Below are 25958 nucleotides of genomic sequence, written 5' to 3'. Positions count from 1 at the left end.
TTTAGGGTTGTAATTGCTATATTTGTCAAGATTGCTTCAAGCCTTTTTCAATAAAGATATGATATATGGTATACCTACCAGATTTTCACAAATAAGAGAAGATAAATAAATATACATTATTTTTGTAATACATTCTGTTGTCATAGTCAGTCTTTATTTTTAAGAAACACTACATCTGTTAGAACTGAGTCATATTCATAGGCACAGTTTCCAGACTACTAATCACCAGTTTATGGAACCTGGTTTACCAACTTAAACATCAGACTTGCCAGGTCCACTGATGCACAGTGATGACAATAAATATATTAATTTTCCTGACAATACTCAGTTATTTGGGTTGATGATGGTAGATCATATTTAATATCATTTCTTGATTTTTGCAAATTAAAGATTTTAACAAATCCTTTTGATGAAACATATTTTAATTTAAACTTTACAAATTTTAATTTTAGCTGTTATCATTTCAGCCTGTTCTCTGGACATTGATCTTCCAGCACTACCTGACAATCTCTCATGTCATATTGGTGAAAGCTGTACCAGTGTTGACTGCTGTTTGGATATTCCTCTCATTAACCAAGCTATTCAATTCCAGGTTCATGTGGATATTTGTGGCTTTACCATGGCTGTTGGTATAGAGAATTATTCACATAATGTTAGCCTTTTTAACTATGAGTTTGGAAAAGAGGAACATGTCTGGTTGATGGGACTCTTCAGAATTGAGTAAGTGCTCAGAGATTGAAAACTGTATTACAAATTTCTAGCGGTGAATTACATTTTTTAAATTTTGCCATAAGCTTAAGAAAAAGAAAAAAATCTAGATTCACTATGATATATATATATATCAGAAATTTCTAAAGTAGACATAATGTCATATAGCAGACTTGAAGTAAATATCTTCCATGTATGTCTGTGAAGTGGCAAATTTTATGTCGATCTAACAAGAATACATTAGTTGAGACCAGACAACCATTAATTAGATTTATTGAGACAGGCGCGTATCATATCGCCATACTACCGTGTACGGTAATGTTCTTTAGAGGGAGAATTTCATTCCTAATTAAACATTTGTTTATACAGCAGCCAGGCGGACAATTTAGGACAAGGAAAACTTCATTTTCATGGTAAAGTTGTCACAATTGAGAGAACGCAGAAACTCTGTTACTCAAACTACCAGGGTCAAGCTGACCCTGACTTTGGCGCATCTGGAAAAAGTCGGCAGAGATATTTGATTCTGATTGGTACGTTAAATGAGAGGGCGTTTTCCAACACAAAATTTCATAGGTTTTAATATCGCCCGCATCGAATTTTAATCAGTCTAAGCTTTTCCTACAAGAGGGAACCCAAAGGTTACGACTCTGGGAATTTGCAAGAAATTTCCATAAAACTGTTGTCCAAAAGGGGGACGATTGTCGAAAGGAACCAACGAACTAATTTACCGATTAGAGGGAGGAACACTGAAAGCAAAGGTAGTGTGACAATTCCATGTAATTTGTTGATGCCATATATAATGCTTTGCTGAAGTTATTTATTTGTATCTGCATGAATCTTTTTTCTACATTCGGGTAATAATTTGCTTTATGAAGTATAACTGTGTTGAGTTTATGCATAGGAAGTTGTACATTAATCTTCTTTAGATAAGTTTGATGAATTGTTTGAATTTGTCATCTTGTTTGCATAAGAATTATGTTCTAAGAATTTAATACATTATATTAGTTAATATGATTACAGGAATCTGTGTGAATTCGCTGAATTTAGAAGATTTCACGTATGATTAAGAATAAGTGTGTATTGACAGAAATGATCTATTAATTGATTGACATGATGTATCCTATTTATTCACTGTGTAAATTGAGGCTGGCTCAGAACCCCAGGCCTCGTGTATGTGTTAATGTGTAAGGTCAAGGCATAACGAATTAGCCATTTGACTAACTAGTGTCATTATAGGACATGTGGAGTCGATTGATAGCCTTAGCGTCTGTTTAGCACTGATAGTGAAATCTGATAACAAGAGAGAATAATGAAGAATTAACTGTTTCATAAATAATGGGAAATTTAAGTTGTCTCTATTTATATTTATCTAAAAGGGAGAAAATAGCTCCAGAGACGTATGGAACGAATGAGGGATGTTATTCTGAGACCTATACAGAGAAGCATAGAGAAGAGTGCAGTGAGATGTATAATCCTGTGACGCAATCCTGCGACGTATTAATTTCTGAAGACTTATTCTGAGAGTGTCCTGAGACGGATGGTAGAAAGTATCATCCTGAGATCCAAGGGTCTGAACAGCGACAGAGGAAGCAAACAGACTGAGGACGAGCAGGTTATGAAATCGTACAAGACGTTGACTTCGATTGTTCACTCGATCCTATGATGAACTAAATCTATCAGTAACAGATCGGCTATCTTATTTAGATCTATTTGCGTTTTCTTTGTATTTCAGTGAAAGTTAAATTTCTAAAAGCAGAGTACATTCCTGATGTAATGAATTTTCACAGTGTTTGTATGTAATTGATTAAATTGTTTGTTTACATGTACAGGGGCTCGTGTTGGTTTGTTCTATATACCTGCTCAGATCTCTATCTATTCCACCTATAAGTTTCACCACTTATATTTATATTTACTCGAACCGGGCAATAACATCGAGGGCGGTCAACCCCTAGATAACGAAAACCATATATGGAGGGACATTCACTCCCCCCGTGTAACAATGTCAATGGCAAGCATTTTGAATAAAAGTCTGTCTTTTATAAACACAATCTCCCAGATTTGAACGAATAACTAATGCAGTAACATTTACCTAAAACAGTAGCTTAAAATTCATGCTGGTAGATTTAACATTCTCATTTATCATTGCCACACTCAAACACACACACACACACACACACACACACACACACTAAAACTAGGAATGTGTTCATGGATCACATATGCAGTACCACAGTGTATGAAATGTAATTGATGCAAATCATAAGCTCAGAATGTCTGCATGAATCTAAGCCATTCCCAGGTTGAAAGCAATTATAACACCTCCTAAGCTTGTATGGTCTGCTGAAAGTATTATCTTGATCCCTGTTGTATCATTGATTAATGTATTTGCCTTTGAGTATGTATTGGGATATAATCATTTATTGCATGCAGAAAGTGGGAGAGACCATTTTTGTTTAAAATGGTTTCTGTTCATGGCAGTGGAGTGTTGCAGCATCAGGACAGACATGGTAACACACGCATTTTCAATGTTGATCATTGTGTGGTCCCATTCATTATATAGTTGCCTTATTAATGCATTAAGTTTTTAGCAAAAGTGTCAATTCTTGGATAAACTGTGCAATGAACACCTTATAAGCTGTGTTATCAAAGTAGATGCTATTCATAAAGTGATAAAAAGAGCCTTCAGTTTGTTCTGTGTCAAACTTGTCTCAATTTGTTCAATACCAGTGCTTGTAACATCATGCCCTCCAACACTAATGATAATCTTATAAAACTGTGAAAGGTCTGTTTCTCTGATTATATCAAGCATAGGATAAGTTCCCATCCAGGTAACCACTTGACTTTGACCCAAGGTTCAGTACCTCTTTTGCTGATATTAATGATTGCACCAACAATCTCCAGTGCTTGTTTTATGGAAATCGCTTGATGTTTTGGGTGGCTAGATTTTCATTTCTGAGAAGAATCTCTTGACTTGGAAGAGCATAGAGTTTCACTGTTAATAATAGAATAATATTGCTTACCATTGACAATATTTTTGTCACTGGAGCTAATCTCGTGCAGAATTAGTAGTATGATTTTCATGAAAGAATAACTGAGACTGAAGAGAAGTTCTCAGTTGCTATCAATTAAAGCTTATGGCTATCTGTAGCATGGTTTCATTTTTGAATCTCTGCTAGGCTTAATTTAAATGTATCATCACCACCTATGATCTTGGTGATATTTTATTTCTGATTCTTCTTTAGTACACTGAGTCTTTCATTTTCAGTTTTCAAGTTTCAAATGTCTTCCATTATTGTTGAGAGAATTTCAGGATCAGTGGCAGTGGACCCATATTTCATTTCAGTTATTTCTAACAGCAGATTATCTTTGTTTTTATTGAAATGCTTCACATTATCCTTCATCTTAGTCCTTTCTTCTTCAGAGATTAGACAGTGACTCAGTGATTGGCTTAGGTCACATTTTCGGTGGGGGGGGTCTCTAGCAAATCAGCTTTCATCTTTACATTTGAAAATTGTTCAGGAAGCTGGTCATGTTGGTCTTTTGCTGACTGGTAGTTTGCTTCAAACATTCATTTTTTTTTGGTAATTTAGTTTGTTGGGCCATCAATTTTGTAATTTCTTGATGCAGTGATTTATTTTCCCACTTTATGACTGTTTATGTTCTTCTTGTTGCCTTTAGCAACCCCTATCAGTAATAAAGATGTTTCTGGTAGAGCTCCCAGCTGGGTGTTTTCCTCCAGGAGCAATTTGTTATCATTATCTGTTATTAGGGATGTCAACTCCTGTTCATTGCCAAACTCCTGGTGAAGGAGGCCTGGACACAATGGACTGCCTGACTGGATTTCAGAATAGTTTCCCCACATTGATTAGGCCTAGAACCACTAATCTGAAGTCCCTAGGGGGAAAGTTTTATTTTATCTCTAGTTAGTCCAAATTTTTATATCACCTAATGCTATGGGACACTGATTTGATGTGCTACACTGGCCTGGAATATTATTTGATTGCTGTTATGGTTACTATCACAGGTTTTGGAATAAATTTCTTGCACAGTGAGTTGAAATTCAGTGTCAGTCCACTCTTCCTAATAGGATTCCTAAATAAAAAGTTTCTATGGGATTGTAAAGGGTCATATTAACTTTGTAGGCTGTAGATTGCTTGATTAATTTTAAGATGGTGCCATTATGTTTATGATGAATTCCTTGTCCATAACTAGAGCTTAGTTTGTTCTTTCATTAAATGTATGCACTTTACGTTAGAAACTGCTTTGTTTAATGAGATCAACAGAGGTGGTGTCTACATCACTTTTTCAAAACCCTGAAAGTAACTGCAGTCATCACCTGAATTGTCACTACTTTAAGGTACACAAAATTTATACAAATTTTCATATTAAGACCTGAAAAGAGAAACAATTCTCCTAAATATGATCATGTTTAAACAGAGGTAAGTACCCAGCTGACAATGTAGATTTAGTAAAGTTCCAGATAAGGACATTTTGAATAAATAATCCTCCCTAATTAATTTAGGAATGATGGTTAGGAGTCTAATCTCTAGATTCCACTGACATTACAGTCCAGGATATAGTGAGTGTTAGCAGTTATTACATACAAAAAGCATTAATGAATGGTAGGGTCCTGAACTACACACAAAGAAAATAAGTTTTTCCTAAAAGTAGCACATTAATAATACATAATATTAAATTATAAATTGGATTTCCAAAAGTTAGAAATTTTCATCCAATTTGGTAACAAATTTAATGAATGAAACATGTTTATATCTTAAGAACTTGGAATATTTGAGCAGAGCAGATGATGTGCCTTCTGCCACAGTTTAGTCTCTGCGAAGTCTTAGACTAAAGCACCTGGTTCACTGAAGACCTTTTCACCAATTATGTTTCTGACTGAGAAGATATTTGGCAGTCTATTGATAAGTGGAGAGCCTTTTCAGACATTAGCCTGTCAGATCCTGTATATTAAAGAAAAACCAAGAAATGTAAAAGTATTATGTTGGACATAAAATCATCTTGTCTGTATGAATTGAATTAGTAAATTTTCTGCCTTACTGAATTGTATAGTTTTAGGAATTTGGAACTGACAAGGTTTCTGTAAAAATTCAATAACATATCCTTTATCAGTATGTACAGTTCAACTATCTCATGTAATTCTTTGTGACACATTTACATGTATGTGTAAATCTATTTTTCCTGCCAAAATGTTGTTGGCAGCTTTTTATGTTCTCTTAAATGGGGAAACTTTTGTTGTTGGGCCACCATACTACTCTCATCAGAATGAGCATATTTGCCATCTGCAGAAATATTCAGGGCTTGGATCGTGGATTCTGTCCTTTGGTTTGCCCTCAGTACATTTCCCTTTAAATTTTTCTGGATTTCTCTGCATCCAGTAACTTAGAAAAAGGTGTACTATTGAAACAACCTTGTCCCCCCCCCCAATCAACAGAAGAAAGTTCTCCTTGATGGGAAGCTATTCTTTTTACCATTTGTTTGATCTCCCTTATGTCTTTCACTTGCTGACCCAAATTATCACCAATCAAGTTGTCTGTATTAGTAATGCAAATAGTTGCTGGAATTCTATAATTCTTTAGAAGAATTGAAGGTACTTGCTGTTGCAATTGGTAGACACTGGATGATAGTCTACTTTTGTTCATTTTTCCCCATAGAGCTTGTTTAATTTGTCTGAGCAATTAAATGATTTTTTTGCATCTGAATTGCTATGCGGGAGTGACAAATTTGTAATGGCCAAACTAGCTATTATGACAAATCTTGGCATTTTTTAGATTAGATGACAGCTTCATTTTTGACATTGTGTCTTGAGAAAAGAAGCCAACTTCTATACTTCTCCTAACTTTACCCAAATTTTAAAGCCAGTGCAATATGAAACATTTTGTTTGGGCCTTATGTGTATTAACTGCACCCTACCCCACAAAACCCAAGCCCAAGTCCAAGTTTAGTATGGATAACTTTCACCACTCTCTGTAAATATGGCAGATATATCATAATCTTTATATTTTTTTAAGATCAAAATGATAATTGAAATAAACACCAATCAACAATACCAATGATATGTGTTTCACATATTTCTATATGTACCATTGACTGTTGGACTTTATTTGTAATATGTATCCCTCCCTACAGCTTCACTATCCATGACCTGAGTAGCAAGAATGTTTACCTTGTAAACCTGGACATCAGTGTGTGCTGGGATGCTAGCAGGAGTGAAGACTGTGCTGTTCATATATCTGTCTTCAGAAACACTCTCCTACCCAAAATTCCCTGTAATCCTACTCCAGGATATAATATTCCAGGTAAGAGTTACACTCTGTGTATTTGTCTTCCAAAATGCACTTATTTTCTTAATCCTGAAATCCTACACTTGAATATCCTGTTCCAGGTAAGATTTGCACTCCATGGATTTTTCTTTCAAGATGCACTTCTTTTCTTAATCATGTGATCTTACACTTAAATATCCTGCTCCAGGTAAAACTTGCACTCTGTGTATTTGTCTTTCAAGATGCACTTCTTTTCTTAATCCTGTAATCCTACACTTAAATATCCTGTTCCAGGTAAGACTTGCACTCTGTGTATTTGTCTTCCAAGATGCACTACTTTTCTTAATCCTGTGATCCTACACTTGAATATCCTGTTCCAGGTAAGACTTACACTCCATGGATTTGTCTTCCAAGACTTAACTTCTTTTCTTAGTCCTGTGATTCTACACTTGAATATCCTGTTCCAGGTAAGACTTGCACTCCAAGTACCTATATCAGAGAATATCTCCTTACTGTTATCTTGTGATCCTTCTTTGGGATGACTGTTCCTGGGAAGACTTGTATGCCATTGAATGTGTACAGATTTGCATCTTACCATAATCAAGCTATCCTGCAAATAGATAATATTCCAGATAAAATTTACAATCAGTGTAAAGCTATATTCAGAGACACTCTTCTACCCATATTGATGTGATCTGTCATCTGGATATGTTATTTCCAGGTTAAACCTACACTCCAGGTCTCTGTCTTTAAGAAACTACACCTTGATGTAATATTTTAGGTCAGACTTGCACTCCATTTATTTGTCTTCAGAGACAGTGGCATTTCTATGATCTCACTCCTCAGTATAGTATTTCAGTTAAAACTTAAGTTCCATGAATCCATCTTATATGAAGTGAACATCATAGAAAGAAATTTCTTTAGAAAGGAATCTACTGACCCCATTCAGGGAGGTGAACAGCCTTAGGCCAACTTGGGTGTCTTGTTTAAGGAAAAAATTAATATTGATTGAGGATCTCTTCAATAGGTGTTAAGACAGGGCTATGAGGCAATATTTAGGTGAAAAGGGAAGGAATAGAAATATAAGGTAGCATTGGAAGTATAGGTATGGAATAGAAAGCTTTATCATCTACTATTTATATTTTGACAACAATTCTGGAGAGGTGGTACTGGGAAGAAATAAGGTCAATAAATTGCATACATCTAGTATCTTAATATATTTGTTTCCAGATTTCTCTCTTGACCAGTGGTTGCACAGCCAAGGGTTGGCTACACATGAAATTTTGACTGGACAGAATCTGAACAAACTGATGGATGACCTTGGTCTGACTAAATTCCTGAAAACTGACCAGTGTAATGGGAAGCAGTCACCTTACATTCCTGCTACACATGGATGGAGGATAGGTAAAATAAAATTACAATGATCATGTGCATTACATTTTTTTTATCAAGTGTATCATGGAATTAGCTTGTTACATCTGCTTATAATACATATCTAACAACACCATGAAAAGTATCAGACCATCTTCTGTAGAAGAAGCTCATTTGCTATTCAGATAAACTTGAGCTGGGATGAAACCAGGCCTTTAGTGTTTGGTGGTAATATAATTTGGATTTGGATAAACTGATATTTTGAATTAATAAAATTTAAAGAAATGAAGTTTTACATTATAACATATGTGTCATTGTTAATATATGACCAGACAAGTCTTCCTAATCATTAAATAAATCAAATTTCTTTTTCACCTTGCATCAGTACAGTTCCTCATAATATGATATGCTTTATCAAAATGTTGCCTTGTACATGTATGACATGTTGTAATACCATATTCCCCATTAAAGGTTTAAAAAAGTGTCATGAAGTATAAATATAAACTTAGACATATTCATTTTTTCCGCCCTGCCCCCCACCATCCCAGTTTCTTGAAGAATTTGAGTCTTCATCATTATGAAAGAGGATACATTTAAACATGGTAGGAGTGACAGTACATTTTGTTAAAACAAATATGTAAATTGCAATGTCACAATTTTCAGTTGGTGTTTTTTTTTTCATTGAATGGGTCCCTCATAAACTTAATCACCAGACTCATTTTTGTATGTGGTACAACAGGAAGATATAACTTGTGCATGGCATTAAGAAATGTGTCATTATTTGATATTTTAAAGACATTTGATGCTACACCGATGCACTTTTTTAGTGTCCTGCTTTTCCAAATAATGGCAGATTTTGTAATGGCAGTTACGAGTTGGACATATTATTCAATGGCTTTTTCTGTCTCATTTTCAGTTTGTAGAGATTTTGTTTCATTTTCAGATTGTCCACATGACTTGATATTACCCCAGTTGACCTCAGGCATAACCTGTTACATACCAGACTACTGTACAAATGTGGATTGCTGTGTCCATCTAGATAGATTGAACAGATCATTCCAGGTCTATGTCCATATAGACACATGTCATTACCAGCTTACTCTGAATTTGGAAAAACTGACCTTCAACCACTCCCTGCTGCAGTATCAGTGGGGTACTGACCAACATGTCTGGCTGTTTGGACTTGTTAGAATGAGGTTATATACTTTTAAGTACCATAACACTGCTTAATAAGTCTAACAATAAAACATCAATCTTGAACCATTAGTTTCAGTTTATTATTAGATTTATTATTACCCTGAATGTCTCACGGTTATAGTTTCGCCATAGGTGAAATTTCTCCATCACATGATGGAAATTCCATCTTTAGAATGTCTCCAGAGGTTGACTGTGCAAATCTGTTGATTTTTCTGTGTTTGGGGTTGGTAAAGGGTTATAGTGGTTGGAAAGTGTTTAGTTAAGGAACAAAATATCAATGCTATGGGATACTAAATTTTAAATCAATGATTTACTGTTGAGTGAGCAAATGGAAGTTCTCATGCCATATTTTGTTCGCTTGAGGATTCTCAGCTGTATTCTGCTGATCTTGAAGTTCTTACTACACTGCATTATTCAGTGCCACTATGGAAACCTGAATAAGTCATTATATCCAGCTACTATTTAATTCTACATTTGCCTCGTAGGCATGAAAGCAAATAGAGGGTGCTGAATTATTTAAGTGACACACCTTGGCCGATTCTGTACCTCCATGTATATCATTCTACCATTGTTTTCTCTATTCCACCCCCACCCTCTTGCTTCATAGAAAGATTTGTTAAAAAATAATTTGTTTGATTTTGCCATCTTATTCATATGTAAACAAATTGACTGAAACTCACTGCATACATTACACTTTAGACTACAAAAAAGAGCTTTTAGGGTCTTCAGAAATTTAAACTCATAATATTATTTTAAAACAAATAATTTGAAATGTGTAGAGTGTTGAGAAAGATGAAGCAGTGGAGGAAAAATACATTTTTTGAAATATTTTTTGTTAAAGGCATTAAGAATATTTAGTATTTCTCAAATGATAAGTTATGGGGTGGGACTGCTTTGAAATAAGTTAAAGCATGCTATCATTGGACAAAAACTTATAAAATAAAAACTTATCCCTTTACCTCAAAGAGTGTATGGCTTTTTAACCCTTCCATATACATGTAGCAAAGTTACCCAGTGCAGTGTGCTATAAATAGAACACCAGTTATCTATTCGACTCCATACACATAGTGGCCGAGTGGTCTAAAGCGCTCTCTGTTACGGATCACACCTCTGTCTGCGTGAGTTTGAGTCTCGGATTCGGCTAATGTGGATATGTGAGAAAGCTTGCCGGTAGCTTCTCGTGGGTCGGTGGTTCTTTCCGGGTTTTTCCGGGTTCTTCCTCCACCATTAATACTGGCCGCCATGTATAGCCTATCATGTGCTGAAAAATGGCATTAAACCCTACAACAACAACAACAACAACAACCATACACATAGGCCTGCCTGTTAACTGTTAAGCATTGTAGTGTATGTTATGTTTAACAGCAATTTTAACCATTTCACATTTTTGGTACACATCTATTGTGTATGGAAAAATGTAAGAGTAAAGTCTGATCATTATAGCTGTGTAATTATTTTTCATAGAATTTTTTTAATTATGTTCTTTAAAATCTTGAGAGAACTCATTCACTGTCAAGTCAGTGAAGCCACGTGACCAACCGTAGGTGTCATTTCTCATACTTGAAATTTACAAGTTCTTTGTCTGCGTCTACATCACTAAGTCATCTGAATTTGATAATTTATAAAAACTAATTGTGGTCTACCTCAATATCAGAACCTTTACCTAAGTTATTGAAGCTTTCATAGTTGTGATTCTAATCAAGAAAACTTCGTAAAAGTCCACAACCTCCATTTTGGAGAGTGAAGAATACAAATGAGTTACTTTAAATAGCAGATTTTGACCAGCACATAAACAGCAACCACATGATCTGATGTAATGGTCATTCACAGCAATGAATGTAGTATGTAATAGGGTTTTTTCCCTGAAGGTGGCCCTACAAAAACCAGCTCAAAATGGCTGATGTTTACAGCAGGTGTCAAAACAGCGCTTCCACGAGAATGTTGTAGAAGCATCAAAAGGCACTTGTATGTGAATCAGATAGTGTCCAAAGGCGCTTCCATGTGAATGGAGTAGATGCATCCAAAGACACTTGCATGAGATAACAGATAAAAAATTAAACTTGGGTTTATTATGGGAATATAACATCTATTGCCATACAATGATCAAATGATAACTAAAACTGGTTTTGAAAAAAGGTTTGCATTTTTCCATCTTCATCATTCATGACTATTCTTTAAATGAATGAAGATTAGTTTATGCACCATCAGTGTACAGTCTCTGCATTGTCTTGCCATCAGATATTCAAACCATCAATTACAGTTCTGCACCTTGTTCTGAACCTGAATTAAAAGTTTGACAGGGTTCACTCATTACTACTGCTGTATTTAGTTGTATATTATTAGTAATGCTTTCAGCATGTGAAGTTGCTGAGCCCTCTGCTCCATTGCCTTCCAATTTCAAGGTGGATGAGGGCAAAATATGTATAGCTTGTCTGTCTGGCCAGCTGGACTTCTAGACACATAATGTGCAAATTAAATCTACCAATTTGATGTTAGTAAAAGATCTGTTAAAAACCAAGTGAAAAATAAATAACAGTGAATTGTTTCTGATGACCACTCATGAATTATGGTGATATAAGAATGATATCCTAGGCTGTAGTTCAGTGAATTTTCATTTTAACTTCTCAAAATGTAGCTAAAGAAATAAATTCAGCAGCAATTGTATCAACATACAGAGCAACATTACTCAGTAAATAAATCCTGAAAAAGTGTGGGTCTGTGTATATGTAGTCAGCCATGTTGGCCCTGGCATAATGGAATAGTTCATTTTATATACAGGCCAAATAGGAGAACTTTTGCATGCCAAAGGAAAACAAAAATGCTAATTAATTTAAAGAAAACTAGATGATGTAGACAATGTTTGAAATAGGCAAATTAATCTCCATTGTAAGATGCTGACGTGCAAATTCACTGAGCTACAGACTTGGGTATGATTCATGATGCTGAACTTAACAAACTATAACTGTTAGCTGCATTCTGCTGGTGTGGATGCATTTAATTCAGTTCTGGTTCAATCATACCACTACTGAACTGATTTTTCTGCAGACTAATTTCATAAGCAGCTAGCTGTTCGTTGGATACCACAGCCTTGTCTTTTGATTCTGGATCTAGTTTGGACACAGTCATTGATGACAAGTCGTTTGATGATAATCCCTATTCCTATTCAGACCATAATTCACACTGGTCATCAGTGGTTAGATTTTGATGTAAAACTGCAAAATTAATTATCCACAATATAGATAAAAATCAGTTGACAGTGAGCATAATTGTCCTGGTCAGTATATAGTGGCCATGGTGTGCTGAATTTAGTTAAATTTAATTTTTTTTACATGTGATATAAATATCTTATTGTGAGGTTTTCTTTATATTCCATGTTTCATGATCTAAACAACCTTATTAAAGACTAGTATTCATGTATGTCAATGAGTCATTGATTACATTTTGTCTTCCTGTATAAATATAGATTTGTTATGGACATTACCAATAGTATTTCAGATTAATGGTCCTGTAGGCTTGCAGGGTTTCTCACACTGAATTTTATGCATTTTCAGTTCTTGTTAAATGGAGACAAGTTTCAGGACTGTCAAATTTCCATAGGAAAAATATTATAACTTGCATCATTGTCCTTGCAGCTTTCGAGTGAATGATCTCAGCACAGAAAATAATTACCTTGTAAACCTCAATATCAGCATATGTCTGGAAGCAAATGGAAATTGTGCGCTTATGGTCAGTGTACTAAATGATACCAAGCTGCCAAAGATCAATTGTGATTGGAAGCACAATTTTGAGATTCCAGGTACGTGTTCATTTAATCTGATACAAAAGTATATTTATGAAGTATTTAATTACTTAGCTTTGTTTTGATGATGCTTGCTGAAGGATTACATGCCTTTATTGTTTTAAGTGAATGTTTTTTTCACAAATACACATTGTTTGGGCCAACAGCTTGACCTGAACAGTAAATTGCTCAGTTATATTCTTTCTAATCAGTGTGTGGCACAACATTCATCTCATGATGCAGAAGGGTTTATAGTTTATATTTTTCACTTAAAAGCAAACAAAGGAGGTCTTAACAACATGTATATAAACATATGCAAAATATTATCAGTGTGCAGATTGTTTGATAAGGGCTGTTCCATTAAAACACACATGGGACCCAACGTAGGCACATTTAAAGTGGGGTACTTACCCATAAAATGCAATTTAGAATTTTCTCATAATTTTCATATGGACACTATGAAATCAAAGTACCCTGGCATATATGAACTTGGGACAAATAGTAAAGTACATTCACTACCAAAGATAATGTACAGCTCACAACCAATCCTTCATGGTTGGTGGGGAGAGAGAGAGAGAGAGAGAGAGAGAGAGAGAGAGTAGAGAAAATAAAGAACAAACCTCTCTACCATCTTACTGCATGTTCTGGCAGAGTTGCCACAGTATCTCACAGAGATAGCTCTGCACCACCCCTTCTCATGGAGTTGCATCCAATTACCACCATGAAATGGACATGGTCTTCATTAAAAGGGTGTGATTTACTGTTTATGGCTCCTGCAAACATGCTTTAAAGAGGTTGAGAGAGAGAGAGGCACCAATTTATCTACATTGATATCTCTTTCAGGAGCATTAACCTTATTCTTTTATAGTGAACAAACCTGATATTTCTGTTAATTATCAACATTTCCTAGTTCAAGCAAAGATAATATTTGATACATAATGCCAAATCAAATTATATATAGCAATAATATAATGACATTGTTTTGCAAACCGTATTTATACCACATTTTGTGCAATGAACTTTTTTCATATTACCTAGTTATCAGAATCTACAGATATACAGATATACTTATTTCCTTGTTTCTGTTGCTGCTCATATAATATGCTTTTTTAATGTTCGTGTGAAAATCATTGATATTTTACTTCATGCTGTGAAAATACAAATAAAAATTGAATTGATAATAAAATCACATTATAACCTGGATGAAGTGCAACAAAAACATGTTCTGATGATTACCCTATGCATGAGTTCTCATTAACATAGTGTTTGATTTCTTTGGACATCCAATCAGTATTATAGAAGGGTAATTCAGACTTGAGAATGCATTGTTCTGGACATTGCTATATGAACATGCAAAATATCAAAATTTAAAAGCATATTAAGATTTCAGATCTTTTTTTTAATTTAAACATGACTATTTGGTGTTATCAAAGTAGCATTTTGTTTTCTCTTTTAATCACAAACAGTCACAAAATGTCATCCTTGATATATGAAGGTTCATATAGACACTTCTTGAAAATAAATTCGTGTGTGGAAACTAATAACCAAGCACAACAGAATGCATCAACAGTGTTTTGTTTTTTCTTGTCATAAACATGTTAATTTCATGTTCAAACTAATAACCTAAAAGCACAACAGAATGCATCAACAGTGTTTTGTTTTCCTTGCCATAAACATGTTAATTTCATGTTCAAACTAATAACCAAGCACAAGAGAATGCATCAACAGTGTTTTGTTTTTTCTTGTCATAAACATGTTAATTTCATGTTCAAACTAATAACCTAAAAGCACAACAGAATGCATCAACAGTGTTTTGTTTTCCTTGTCATAAACATGTTAATTTCATGTTCAAACTAGAAACCTAAAACCACAACAGAATACATCAACAATGTTTTGTTTTCCTTGTCATAAAAATGTAGATTTCATATTCAAACTAATAACCAAGCACAACAGAATGCATCAACAGTGTTTTGTTTTCCTTGTCATAAACATGTTAATTTCATGTTCAAACCAATAACCAAGCACAACAGAATGCATCAACAGTGTTTTGTTTTCCTTGTCATAAACATGTTAATTTCATGTTGAAACTAAAAACCTAAAAACACAACAGAATACATCAACAATGTTTTGTTTTCCTTGTCATAAAAATGTAGATTTCATGTTCAAACCAATAACCAAGCACAACAGAATGCATCAACAGTGTTTTGTTTTTCTTGTCATAAACATGTTAATTTCATGTTAAATCTAATAACCAACCATGGAGTATGATCCAAAATTTGGATGACATAGATGAAGCCATGAGGGTGTGGACTGACTTATTTATGGATGTAGTATCTAAGCATGCACCACTGAAAGTACATCGAGTAAAGACTGATATTCAACCTAATTGGCTTACTACTGAAATCCTAGATGCTATGAAAACACGAGACAAATTCAAGGCTATGGAAAACCATGCACAATATAAAGTATGGAGAAATAAAATAACAAGTATGATCAAAAAAGCTAAAAAAACTTATTATCAATCATTGCTTGAAAACAAAAAGAGCAACACAAACTCCATTTGGAAAGTCTTCAATGAACTCACTGAAGGAACGCACAAAAAACAGACAAATAAAATTCACTCACGTCTGGTAAATGACACCATAGTCACTGATGAAACTGACATTGCAAATGTTTTCAATGATTTTTTCATCAACATTACCACAAAGTTAAAAGAGCCAGTGATAGAAAACAACTTTAATGAACTGAAAAAGTTCTGCAGCAGTAAAATCTCAAAGGAGGTATGTTTCTCTATCCCACCAGTGTCAAAAAACTTTGTTAAAAAATGTCTCAGTGAACTTGATACCAAGAAAGCTACAGGACTTGATCAGATTGGTCCACGACTCATTAAATCTTCTGCCTTTGTTATTGTAGATAGCATAACATTCATAATTAATTTAAGTATTGCAACCTCATCTGTCCCCAAAATATGGAAAACTGCAAAAGTAACTCCTATTCACAAATCTGGTTCTAAGGATGATACTGATAACTACCGACCAATTTCAATACTACCAAACTTGTCAAAATTGATTGAAAAACATGTCCATGACTCATTCATGTCATATTTAACCAAACACTTGCTGTTACACCCTAATCAATCAGGCTTTAGACAGAACCATTCCTGTGAGACTGCCTTGATCTCCCTAACTGATAAATGGCTTCAAGCACTTGACCAAGGTAGAATAATAGGAACTGTATTTGTAGATTTCAGGAAAGCTTTTGACATGGTGGATCATGAAATCCTTTTGAAGAAACTGAAAATCTACCAGTGTGATGAAAGAACAATTAGATGGTTTACTTATACTTAAATGAGAGAACACAACATGTTTACATAAATAATGTTCTGTCTGAACCTGAAACAATTAGATATGGAGTACCACAAGGCTCAATTCTAGGTCCACTGCTATTCATTTTATTTATTAATGACCTACCACTTTTACTAAGAGACTCAATATCATCTACAGATCTCTATGCAGATGACACAACATTGTCAGACATCCAAAACACAAAGCATGAGCTCGAAATTTCTTTACAGAATGCACTAAACAAACTGGAAAACTGGTGCACATGTAATGGCATGGTGGTAAATACTGGTAAAACTAAAATATTACTTATCTCAACATGGCAAAGAAGGACAAATCTTGATAGTGATGAACTATGTCTGACATGGAGGGATACAAATCTGCAAATAGTCTGTCATGATAGGCTACTTGGTGTTCTGGTAGATAATAACCTATCATGGACTGAACATATCAAACATACCAGTAAAAAAGTCAATTCAAGTTTATGGCTTCTCAGTAGGATAAGACATTTTCTCCCTGAAAGGCACAGGAAACTATTTTATAACAGTTACATACAACCCTATCTGGACTACTGTAGTACAGTATGGGGTAATTCAAATGATAAAAACATAGCAAAGCTGGCACATCTTCAAAAAAGAGCATTTGGGCTAATATCAATCCAGAAAGAAAGCAAGGAAAGTTTAGCTGGTAGGTTAAAAATATTACCTATTAAAGACCGAATCTGTTTGAGAAAAGCCAAATTAATGTACAGGATATCTCAGAATAGTGCTCCTGAATATTTACAATCACTATTCCAGTATAGGCTACCTGGTAATACTCCCCACCTGCGATCCATGTCTACCAAACAGTATAAAATTCCCAAACCAATAAAGGAGTTATTTAAAAAAAGTTTCCAATACTCTGGAACTCTGCTCTGGAATAGTATTCCAGCTGAGATTAGAAATGCCCACTCTATTTCCTTCTTCCAAACCCAATATATCCAGTGGCTTCAGAGATGCAGCTTAAATAAATAAATTCCTTTGTATGAGGGCCTCAAGGTAGATTAGTTTTTAGCTAATTGTGTTACCCTCTTTAAATAAGGTCATTATTATATTATTATTAAGCACAAGAGAATGCATCAACAGTGTTTTGTTTTCCTTGTCATAAACATGTTAATTTCATGTTCAAACTAATAACCTAAAAGCACAACAGAATGCATCAACAACGATTTGTTTTCCTTGTCATTAACATGCTAATTTCATGTTCAAACTAATAACCTAAAAGTACAACAGAATGCATCAACAATGTTTTGTTTTCCTTGTCATAAACATGTTAATTTCATGTTAAATCTAATAACCAAGCACAACAGAATGCATCAACAGTGTTTTGTTTTCCTTGTCATAAACATGTTAATTTTATGTTCAAACTAATAACCAAGCACAACAGAATGCATCAACAATATTTTGTTTCCTTGTCATAAAAGTGTTAATTTCATGTCCAAACTAATAACCAAGCACAACAGAATGCATCAACAATGTTTTGTTTTCCTTGTCATAACCATGTTAATTTCATGTTGAATCTAATAACCATGCACAACAGAATGCATCAACAATGTTTTGTTTTCCTTGTCATAAACATGGTAATTTTATGTTCAAACTAATAACCAAGCACAACAGAATGCATCAACAGTGTTTTGTTTTCCTTGTCATAAACATGTTAATTTCATGTTCAAACTAATAACCAAGCACAACAGAATGCATCAACAGTGTTTTGGTTTCCTTGTCATAAACATGTTAATTTCATGTTAAATCTAATAATCAAGCACAACAGAATGCATCAACAGTGTTTTGTTTTCCTTGTCATAAACATGTCAATTTTATGTTCAAACTAATAACCAAGCACAACAGAATGCATCAACAGTGTTTTGTTTTCCTTGTCATAAACATGTTAATTTCATGTTCAAACTAATAACCAAGCACAACAGAATGCATCAACAGTGTTTTGGTTTCCTTGTCATAAACATGTTAATTTCATGTTAAATCTAATAATCAAGCACAACAGAATGCATCAACAGTGTTTTGTTTTCCTTGTCATAAACATGTTAATTTTTTGTTCAAACTAATAACCAAGCACAACAGAATGCATCAACAGTGTTTTGTTTTCCTTGTCATAAACATGTCAATTTTATGTTCAAACTAATAACCAAGCACAACAGAATGCATCAACAGTGTTTTGTTTTCCTTGTCTTAAACATGTTAATTTCATGTTCAAACTAATAACCAAGCACAACAGAATGCATCAACAGTGTTTTGGTTTCCTTGTCATAAACATGTTAATTTCATGTTAAATCTAATAATCAAGCACAACAGAATGCATCAACAGTGTTTTGTTTTCCTTGTCATAAACATGTTAATTTCATGTTCAAACTAATAACCAAGCACAACAGAATGCATCAACAGTGTTTTGGTTTCCTTGTCATAAACATGTTAATTTCATGTTAAATCTAATAATCAAGCACAGCAGAATGCATCAACAGTGTTTTGTTTTCCTTGTCATAACATGTTAATTTCATGTTGAATCTAATAATCAAGCACAACAGAATGCATCAACAGTGTTTTGTTTTCCTTGTCATAAACATGTTAATTTCATGTTCAAACTAATAACCAAGCACAACAGAATGCATCAACAATGTTTTGTTTTCCTTGTCATAAACATGTTAATTTCATGTTCAAACTAATAACCAAGCACAACAGAATGCATCAACAATGTTTTGTTTTCCTTGTCATAAACATGTTAATTTCATGTTCAAACTAATAACCAGCACAACAGAATGCATCAACAGTGTTTTGTTTTCCTTGTCATAAACATGTTAATTTTATGTTGAAACTAATAACCAAGCACAACAGAATGCATCAACAGTGTTTTGTTTTCCTTGTCATAAACATGTTAATTTCATGTTCAAACTAATAACCAAGCACAACAGAATGCATCAACAGTGTTTTGTTTTCCTTGTCATAAACATGTTAATTTCATGTTCAAACTAATAACCAAGCACAACAGAATGCATCAACAGTGTTTTGTTTTCCTTGTCATAAACATGTCAATTTTATGTTCAAACTAATAATCAAGCACAACAGAATGCATCAACAGTGTTTTGTTTTCCTTGTCATAAACATGTTAATTTCATGTTAAATCTAATAATCAAGCACAACAGAATGCATCAACAGTGTTTTGTTTTCCTTGTCATAAACATGTTAATTTCATGTTAAATCTAATAATCAAGCACAACAGAATGCATCAACAGTGTTTTGTTTTCCTTGTCATAAACATGTTAATTTCATGTTCAAACTAATAACCTAAAAGTACAACCGAATGCATTAACAATGTTTTGTTTTACTTGTCATAAACATTGTTAATTTCATGTTGAATCTAATAACCAAGCACAACAGAATGCATCAACAGTGTTTTGTTTTCCTTGTCATAAACATGTTAATTTTATGTTCAAACTAATAACCAAGCACAACAGAATGCATCAACAATGTTTTGTTTTCCTTGTCATAAACATGATAATTTCATGTTCAAACTAATAGCCAAGCACAACAGAATGCATCAACAGTGTTTTGTTTTCCTTATCATAAACATGTTAATTTTATGTTCAAACTAATAACCAAGCACAACAGAATACATCAACAGCGTTTTGTTTTCCTTGTCATAAACATGTTAATTTCATGTTCAAACTAATAACCTAAAAGTACAACCGAATGCATTAACAATGTTTTGTTTTACTTGTCATAAACATTGTTAATTTCATGTTGAATCTAATAACCAAGCACAACAGAATGCATCAACAGTGTTTTGTTTTCCTTGTCATAAACATGTTAATTTTATGTTCAAACTAATAACCAAGCACAACAGAATGCATCAACAATGTTTTGTTTTCCTTGTCATAAACATGTTAATTTCATGTTCAAACTAATAACCAAGCACAACAGAATGCATCAACAGTGTTTTGTTTTCCTTGTCATAAACATGTTAATTTCATGTTCAAACTAATAACCAAGCACAACAGAATGCATCATCAGTGTTTTGTTTTCCTTGTCATAAACATGTTAATTTTATGTTCAAACTAATAACCAAGCACAACAGAATGCATCAACAGTGTTTTGTTTTCCTTGTCATAAACATGTTAATTTCATGTTCAAACTAATAACCAAGCACAACAGAATGCATCAACAGTGTTTTGTTTTCCTTGTCATAAACATGTCAATTTTATGTTCAAACTAATAACCAAGCACAACAGAATACATCAACAGTGTTTTGTTTTCCTTGTCATAAACATGTTAATTTCATGTTCAAACTAATAACCTAAAAGCACAACAGAATGCATCAACAATGTTTTGTTTTCCTTGTCATTAACATGTTAATTTCATGTTCAAACTAATAGCCTAAAAGTACAACAGAATACATCAACAGTATTTTGTTTTCCTTGTCATAAACATGTTAATTTCATGTTAAATCTAATAACCAAGCACAACAGAATGCATCAACAATGTTTTGTTTTCCTTGTCATAAACATGTTAATTTCATGTTCAAACTAATAACCTAAAAGCACCACAGAATACATCAATAGTGTTTTGTTTCCTTGTTGATAATGGTCCTGGCATTGATTTCTGTTGAAGATCCACTGAAGTTAAGTCTTTATTAGAGACCAATTAATTTTCTAATGGAGATGGTGTGGGAGGGGTAAATGCCTGAAAACAATTGCATTGCTCTTATTTGTAGCATAAAAAAGACAGTACTCCATTCTTTATTTTAGCTGAATCAAATTTAATATGTGATGAAAGAAGAAAAATTGGGGCTGGAAAGCATATTCTAGAACCATAAATAAAGTGGTCAATACCTTACAGTAAACATGCAGTCAGAATTGAACTAGTTCAAAGTTGTGTTTATTGAGCCTCATGACTGTGCCATTACTTCTTAAGGACTATGAACATGGTTCACATTTTTGTGTAAATTCATTTTTTTTTGTTTTTTGGTTTTTAAACTATAATGGTTGTTAATAATGTTTGCCTCTCATCAAGTGAATGTTTAAGTTCAGATTTCTTTGAAAAATAAAAGCATCAATTTCATTATACACTTACTGAATATACAAGACTTCTGAACTTTTTTTTTTTTTGTCCAAATATATGATTGAAGTAAAGATGACTGATTCTTCAAATGTTATCGGCTTTTAAAACACTCTTGACATCTCAGTATTTCCATTGGTGATCTTTATTTTCTAGCTGTTAAAATGTCAGTTATATTTACCAGCCCATCCATGGTGGAGTTGCCTTCAGTGTGCCTGATGAGGCACAGTGGTAACCTGTAGGTATTTAGTCCTCTACTGTGGAGCATTATCATGAAGCAAAACTGGAGGGGAGTGGTTCACCCATCACAAAACATAGGGAATTGAGAAATTGCATGAGATGTATTGTTCCATCATGGACTCCTAATTTGAGTGTCTCTATTCTTTACATATGAGCTTTTGAATCACACTTAAATTTAAACATGTGCCTACTGAATTAATCTAAATTGGAAAGAATAGATATGTATTCCTTACTTGTACTTCATGTGCAACAAAAAATACAAAGGATGATGCTAACTTTATCTTTGATACATACTTTTTCTTGTCATGCACCATTTAATCAGATTTTATAATACATTTGTTCTATTCACCAGACTTCTCACTGCAGTCTTGGTACAAACAAAATGGACTAGACTTGTCACAGCAACTGGACAGTTACATGGTGAGCAGGCTTTTGGAAGAAACTGGCATAGCTGAATACATGAGAAGCTTCCAGTGCACTCATAATGCTCCCCCATTCCTTGATGGCTCCAATGGATGGAATAAAGGTAATTTACTTTACAGGACATTTAAGAACATGACAAAATTTGCTTTGTCCAGAGCAATAATCACATAGATATTGTTTCTGTGTGTGACTTTAACCTCTGATGGATTATTAAAATGTTTAGATATAGATTAAGGTAAATTAACAAACAAAAAAAAACACCCACCCACATGAAATAAGGTGATCATTATAATTAGGGCCCAGCAACAAGATGCTGGTGCCCTATGGTAATCACCTTTTTCATCTGTCCATGTATGTTTTTCTGTTCATACTCCTCATAAGCTTAGTAACCATTGAATAAGTTTAGCAGCCCTTTGACGTAATTCAGTGCCATTTGGTTAGTGAACTATCTTATCCATGGTGATGTACATTGTGCTTTAATAGCAGTAATACATTACCTGTTGTTATAGACTGCTCTGGTAGCCTAGTGGTTAGAGTGTCCACCTTGGATGTGGGAGGTCATGGGTTTGGTCCCCGGCCAAGTCATACCAAAGACTTACAAAAATGGTACTAACAACTGCCTTGCTTGGTGCTTAGCATGAAAAGGTTAGTGTTAGGACTGGTCGGCCTGGTGTCAGGATAATGTGACTGGGTGGGACATCATGCTATATGTCCCATATGTTTAACAGAACATAGGGACTATAGTGACATCACTATAAACTGTCACACTGCAGACATCATAGCAATATGACTGAAAAATTGTTAAAGCAATGTTAAAAATCCAAATTACACACACATACACACACCTGCTGTTGTATCATTACTTGATCTTTTCCTGGCACTAGTCTTAAGTTCAGGGACATTATTCCCAAGTCCAGATAATTGGAGGTCTTAAATTAAAATCTGGTTCCCATTTTGATACCTTAGTCCTCTTCTAGTCATTGGAATATCATCTTTCTTTTCACTGGACTTTGTTTATTTATGCATGTGTCTTCTGGGCGCTAAACACTTCATTGGTTAAGTTGTCTTTTGGCATTTCTGCTGTCAGTCATATCCTTTTTTGCACTGTATTTGTTATTTTCACCCCAGTCATTGCTTTATTTTTCATGGACATGTATCCATACATGTGACAGAACCAGGATTTCAAACCAGTAGATTTACAAAGTTTGATCAGTAGATTGGCTTCTAAATCAGTACTGGATGCATTCTACTTCCTTTGGGATCCTTTGGGAACTTCCATAATGCATATCATCATAGCTCTACTGTGGCCTCAATAATTCTTCCTGACATATTGATTGATCAAGCAAGGTCTTTTCCTCACAGGAGGGGTCTTCTGTTAAACATAGGGGCTACTTCACAAACAATAGCTCACATTCTCCACCATTACGCTTGACTCATCTCAGGTGATCTATCCATGAGCAAATTGTTTTGGGGCCAGGTTGCCATCTGCATCATTAAAGCAAGGGTTTCAACATCGAAGGTCTATGATACCAGGTGGAGAATCTTCTGTGACTGGTGCAGTAGGAAGCATCTTGATCCATGCTGTCCTTCTGTAATGTCTGCTGCTTGAGATTGAGGTGGGTACCTGGCTCACCTTGTGCCCAGGGCAGTGTGTTGCTTGCACTACACACAACAGGTACAGGAACTTTTTCTGTCATTGTAACACAAAATGTGGTCCAGAGAGATGCCAGTATTTTATAACATGGACGTCTCCCTCATAGGTAGGTACATTCCATTTTTGCTGTGTTTGATCAGTTATAATGAGAGAATCAGCCTACCTGCCTAACTGAAAAATTCAACTGCATGATAGCTATGGGTATGGTATTGCTATCGTGTATATTGGGACATGATAAAATGATTCTTTTGTTTTCCTGTCCCAGAACTTTGGTAAAAATAAATTCTCACCTGGGTCATATTTCCAAAGGTTTTGGAAACATATTAACCCTTTACCTCATGCAAGCATCTTTGGATGCCTCTACTCCATTTGCATGGAAGCACTTTTTGATGCCTTCTGTAAACATCAGCCATTTTAAGAAGGTTTTCATAGCACCACCTTCGGGGGAAACCCCTGTTAGATACTACATTCATTTCTGCGAATGACAATTACATCAGATCGCATGGTCACTGTTTATGCACTGGTCAATATCTGCTATTTAAAGTAACTGGGTCGTAATCTCCACTCTCGGATTTCATTCAGTACTATTGTAATTTTCACAATTAGAATCACAACTATGAATGATTCAGTAACTTAGGTAAAGGCTCTGATATTGATGTAGGCAGCAATTAGTTTTTTTAATTATCAAATTCAGATGACTTAGTGATGTAGACGCAGACGAAAAACTTGTAAATTTCGAGTATGAGAAATGGCAGCTATGGTTGGTCACGCGGCCTCACTGACATGACAGTGAACGAGTTCTTTCAAGATTTTAAAGCACATAAAATATTCTTCCATGAAAAATAATTACACAGCTATAACAATCAGACTTTACTCTTAAATTTTTTCACACATAATAGATGTGTACCAAAAATGTAAAATGGTTAAAATTGCTGTTAAACGTAACATACACTACATTGCTTAACAGTTAACAGGCAGGCTTATGCATATGGAATTGAATAGGTAACAGGTGTTCTATTTATAGCATGCTGCACTTTGCAGCTATGCTCGATGAGGTAAAGGGTTAAATTTGTACACCCACCACTGCATGCTGAGAAAAATAGAGCAATAAAATGCTTATTTGATAATAAAATGAAAGAAATGAGCCTTGTTCTGGTATCATTTATCCCCTTTTTTGTTCTTCATGAGCAGTTTATTAAAGACAAAAATGTAACCATCAACTCCATATATGTAGTGTATGCATTGATAGTGTGTTTTGCTTTTGTCAGGTAAGATGACACATTGGTCTTTGACATGAATGTATAGAAATTAATTTGGTTTAGTTGTCCTCAAAGGTTTGAATATTGTTAGACTGAAAACTGGATCCAGCAAAATTACAAACAAGAGAGAGAGAGAGAGAGATACCAACCCATTGCTTGAAGGAACCTGCTGTTCATGCATGACATGGTGTAAGGTGGAAAATAACAAAGATGATATTATATCAATTAACAATATGACAATATCTCACCAATAAAAATCATTATTAGAAGATACATTCATTTTGTTTGCATTGGTTACACAAAGTAGGTTTGAATGTTATTAGACTGAAAACTGGATCCAGATACAAATCACTATTATAGCTAGTTTATGCCATGTATACTGTTTAACCTGTAAACATCAACGCCCATTTGTATCAAGTATGATTAAAAATGGCAAACAAATAGAAGCCCAGGTGTTGTATAAACACACCTTGTATCAAGCAATAAACTCATTGTTTGAACTTACTGGTAGGATATAAAATACAAAGATTATTTTATTACAAAGTGAACTGACCACAGAAGGCGACTTCAGATTATCTTAAGTGTGTTGATTTTTTGGGTT

General features: G+C 34.3%; 1 protein-coding gene across 1 annotated transcript in view; it reads left to right on the top strand.

Moving 5' to 3' along the window:
• Window positions 1–5127: 5127 nt before the first annotated feature.
• Window positions 5128–25958, top strand: part of LOC149805049 (uncharacterized) — a 142077-nt gene continuing 121246 nt past the window's right edge. The window contains exons 1-6 of the mRNA XM_089933439.1: window positions 5128–5147; window positions 6856–7025; window positions 8220–8393; window positions 9304–9556; window positions 13190–13353; window positions 22374–22547. Coding sequence (XP_089789565.1) covers window positions 5128–5147; window positions 6856–7025; window positions 8220–8393; window positions 9304–9556; window positions 13190–13353; window positions 22374–22547 — 955 coding nt within the window. The remainder of the gene's footprint in view (window positions 5148–6855; window positions 7026–8219; window positions 8394–9303; window positions 9557–13189; window positions 13354–22373; window positions 22548–25958) is intronic.

The sequence above is a fragment of the Sinohyriopsis cumingii genome, chromosome 2 (genome assembly GCF_028554795.1).
Source record: "Sinohyriopsis cumingii isolate HCF-2022 chromosome 2, ASM2855479v2, whole genome shotgun sequence".
NCBI lineage: Eukaryota > Metazoa > Mollusca > Bivalvia > Unionida > Unionidae > Sinohyriopsis > Sinohyriopsis cumingii.
The sequence above is the reverse complement of the archived record's forward strand: the minus strand, read 5'-3'. Positions and strand labels throughout refer to the sequence as shown.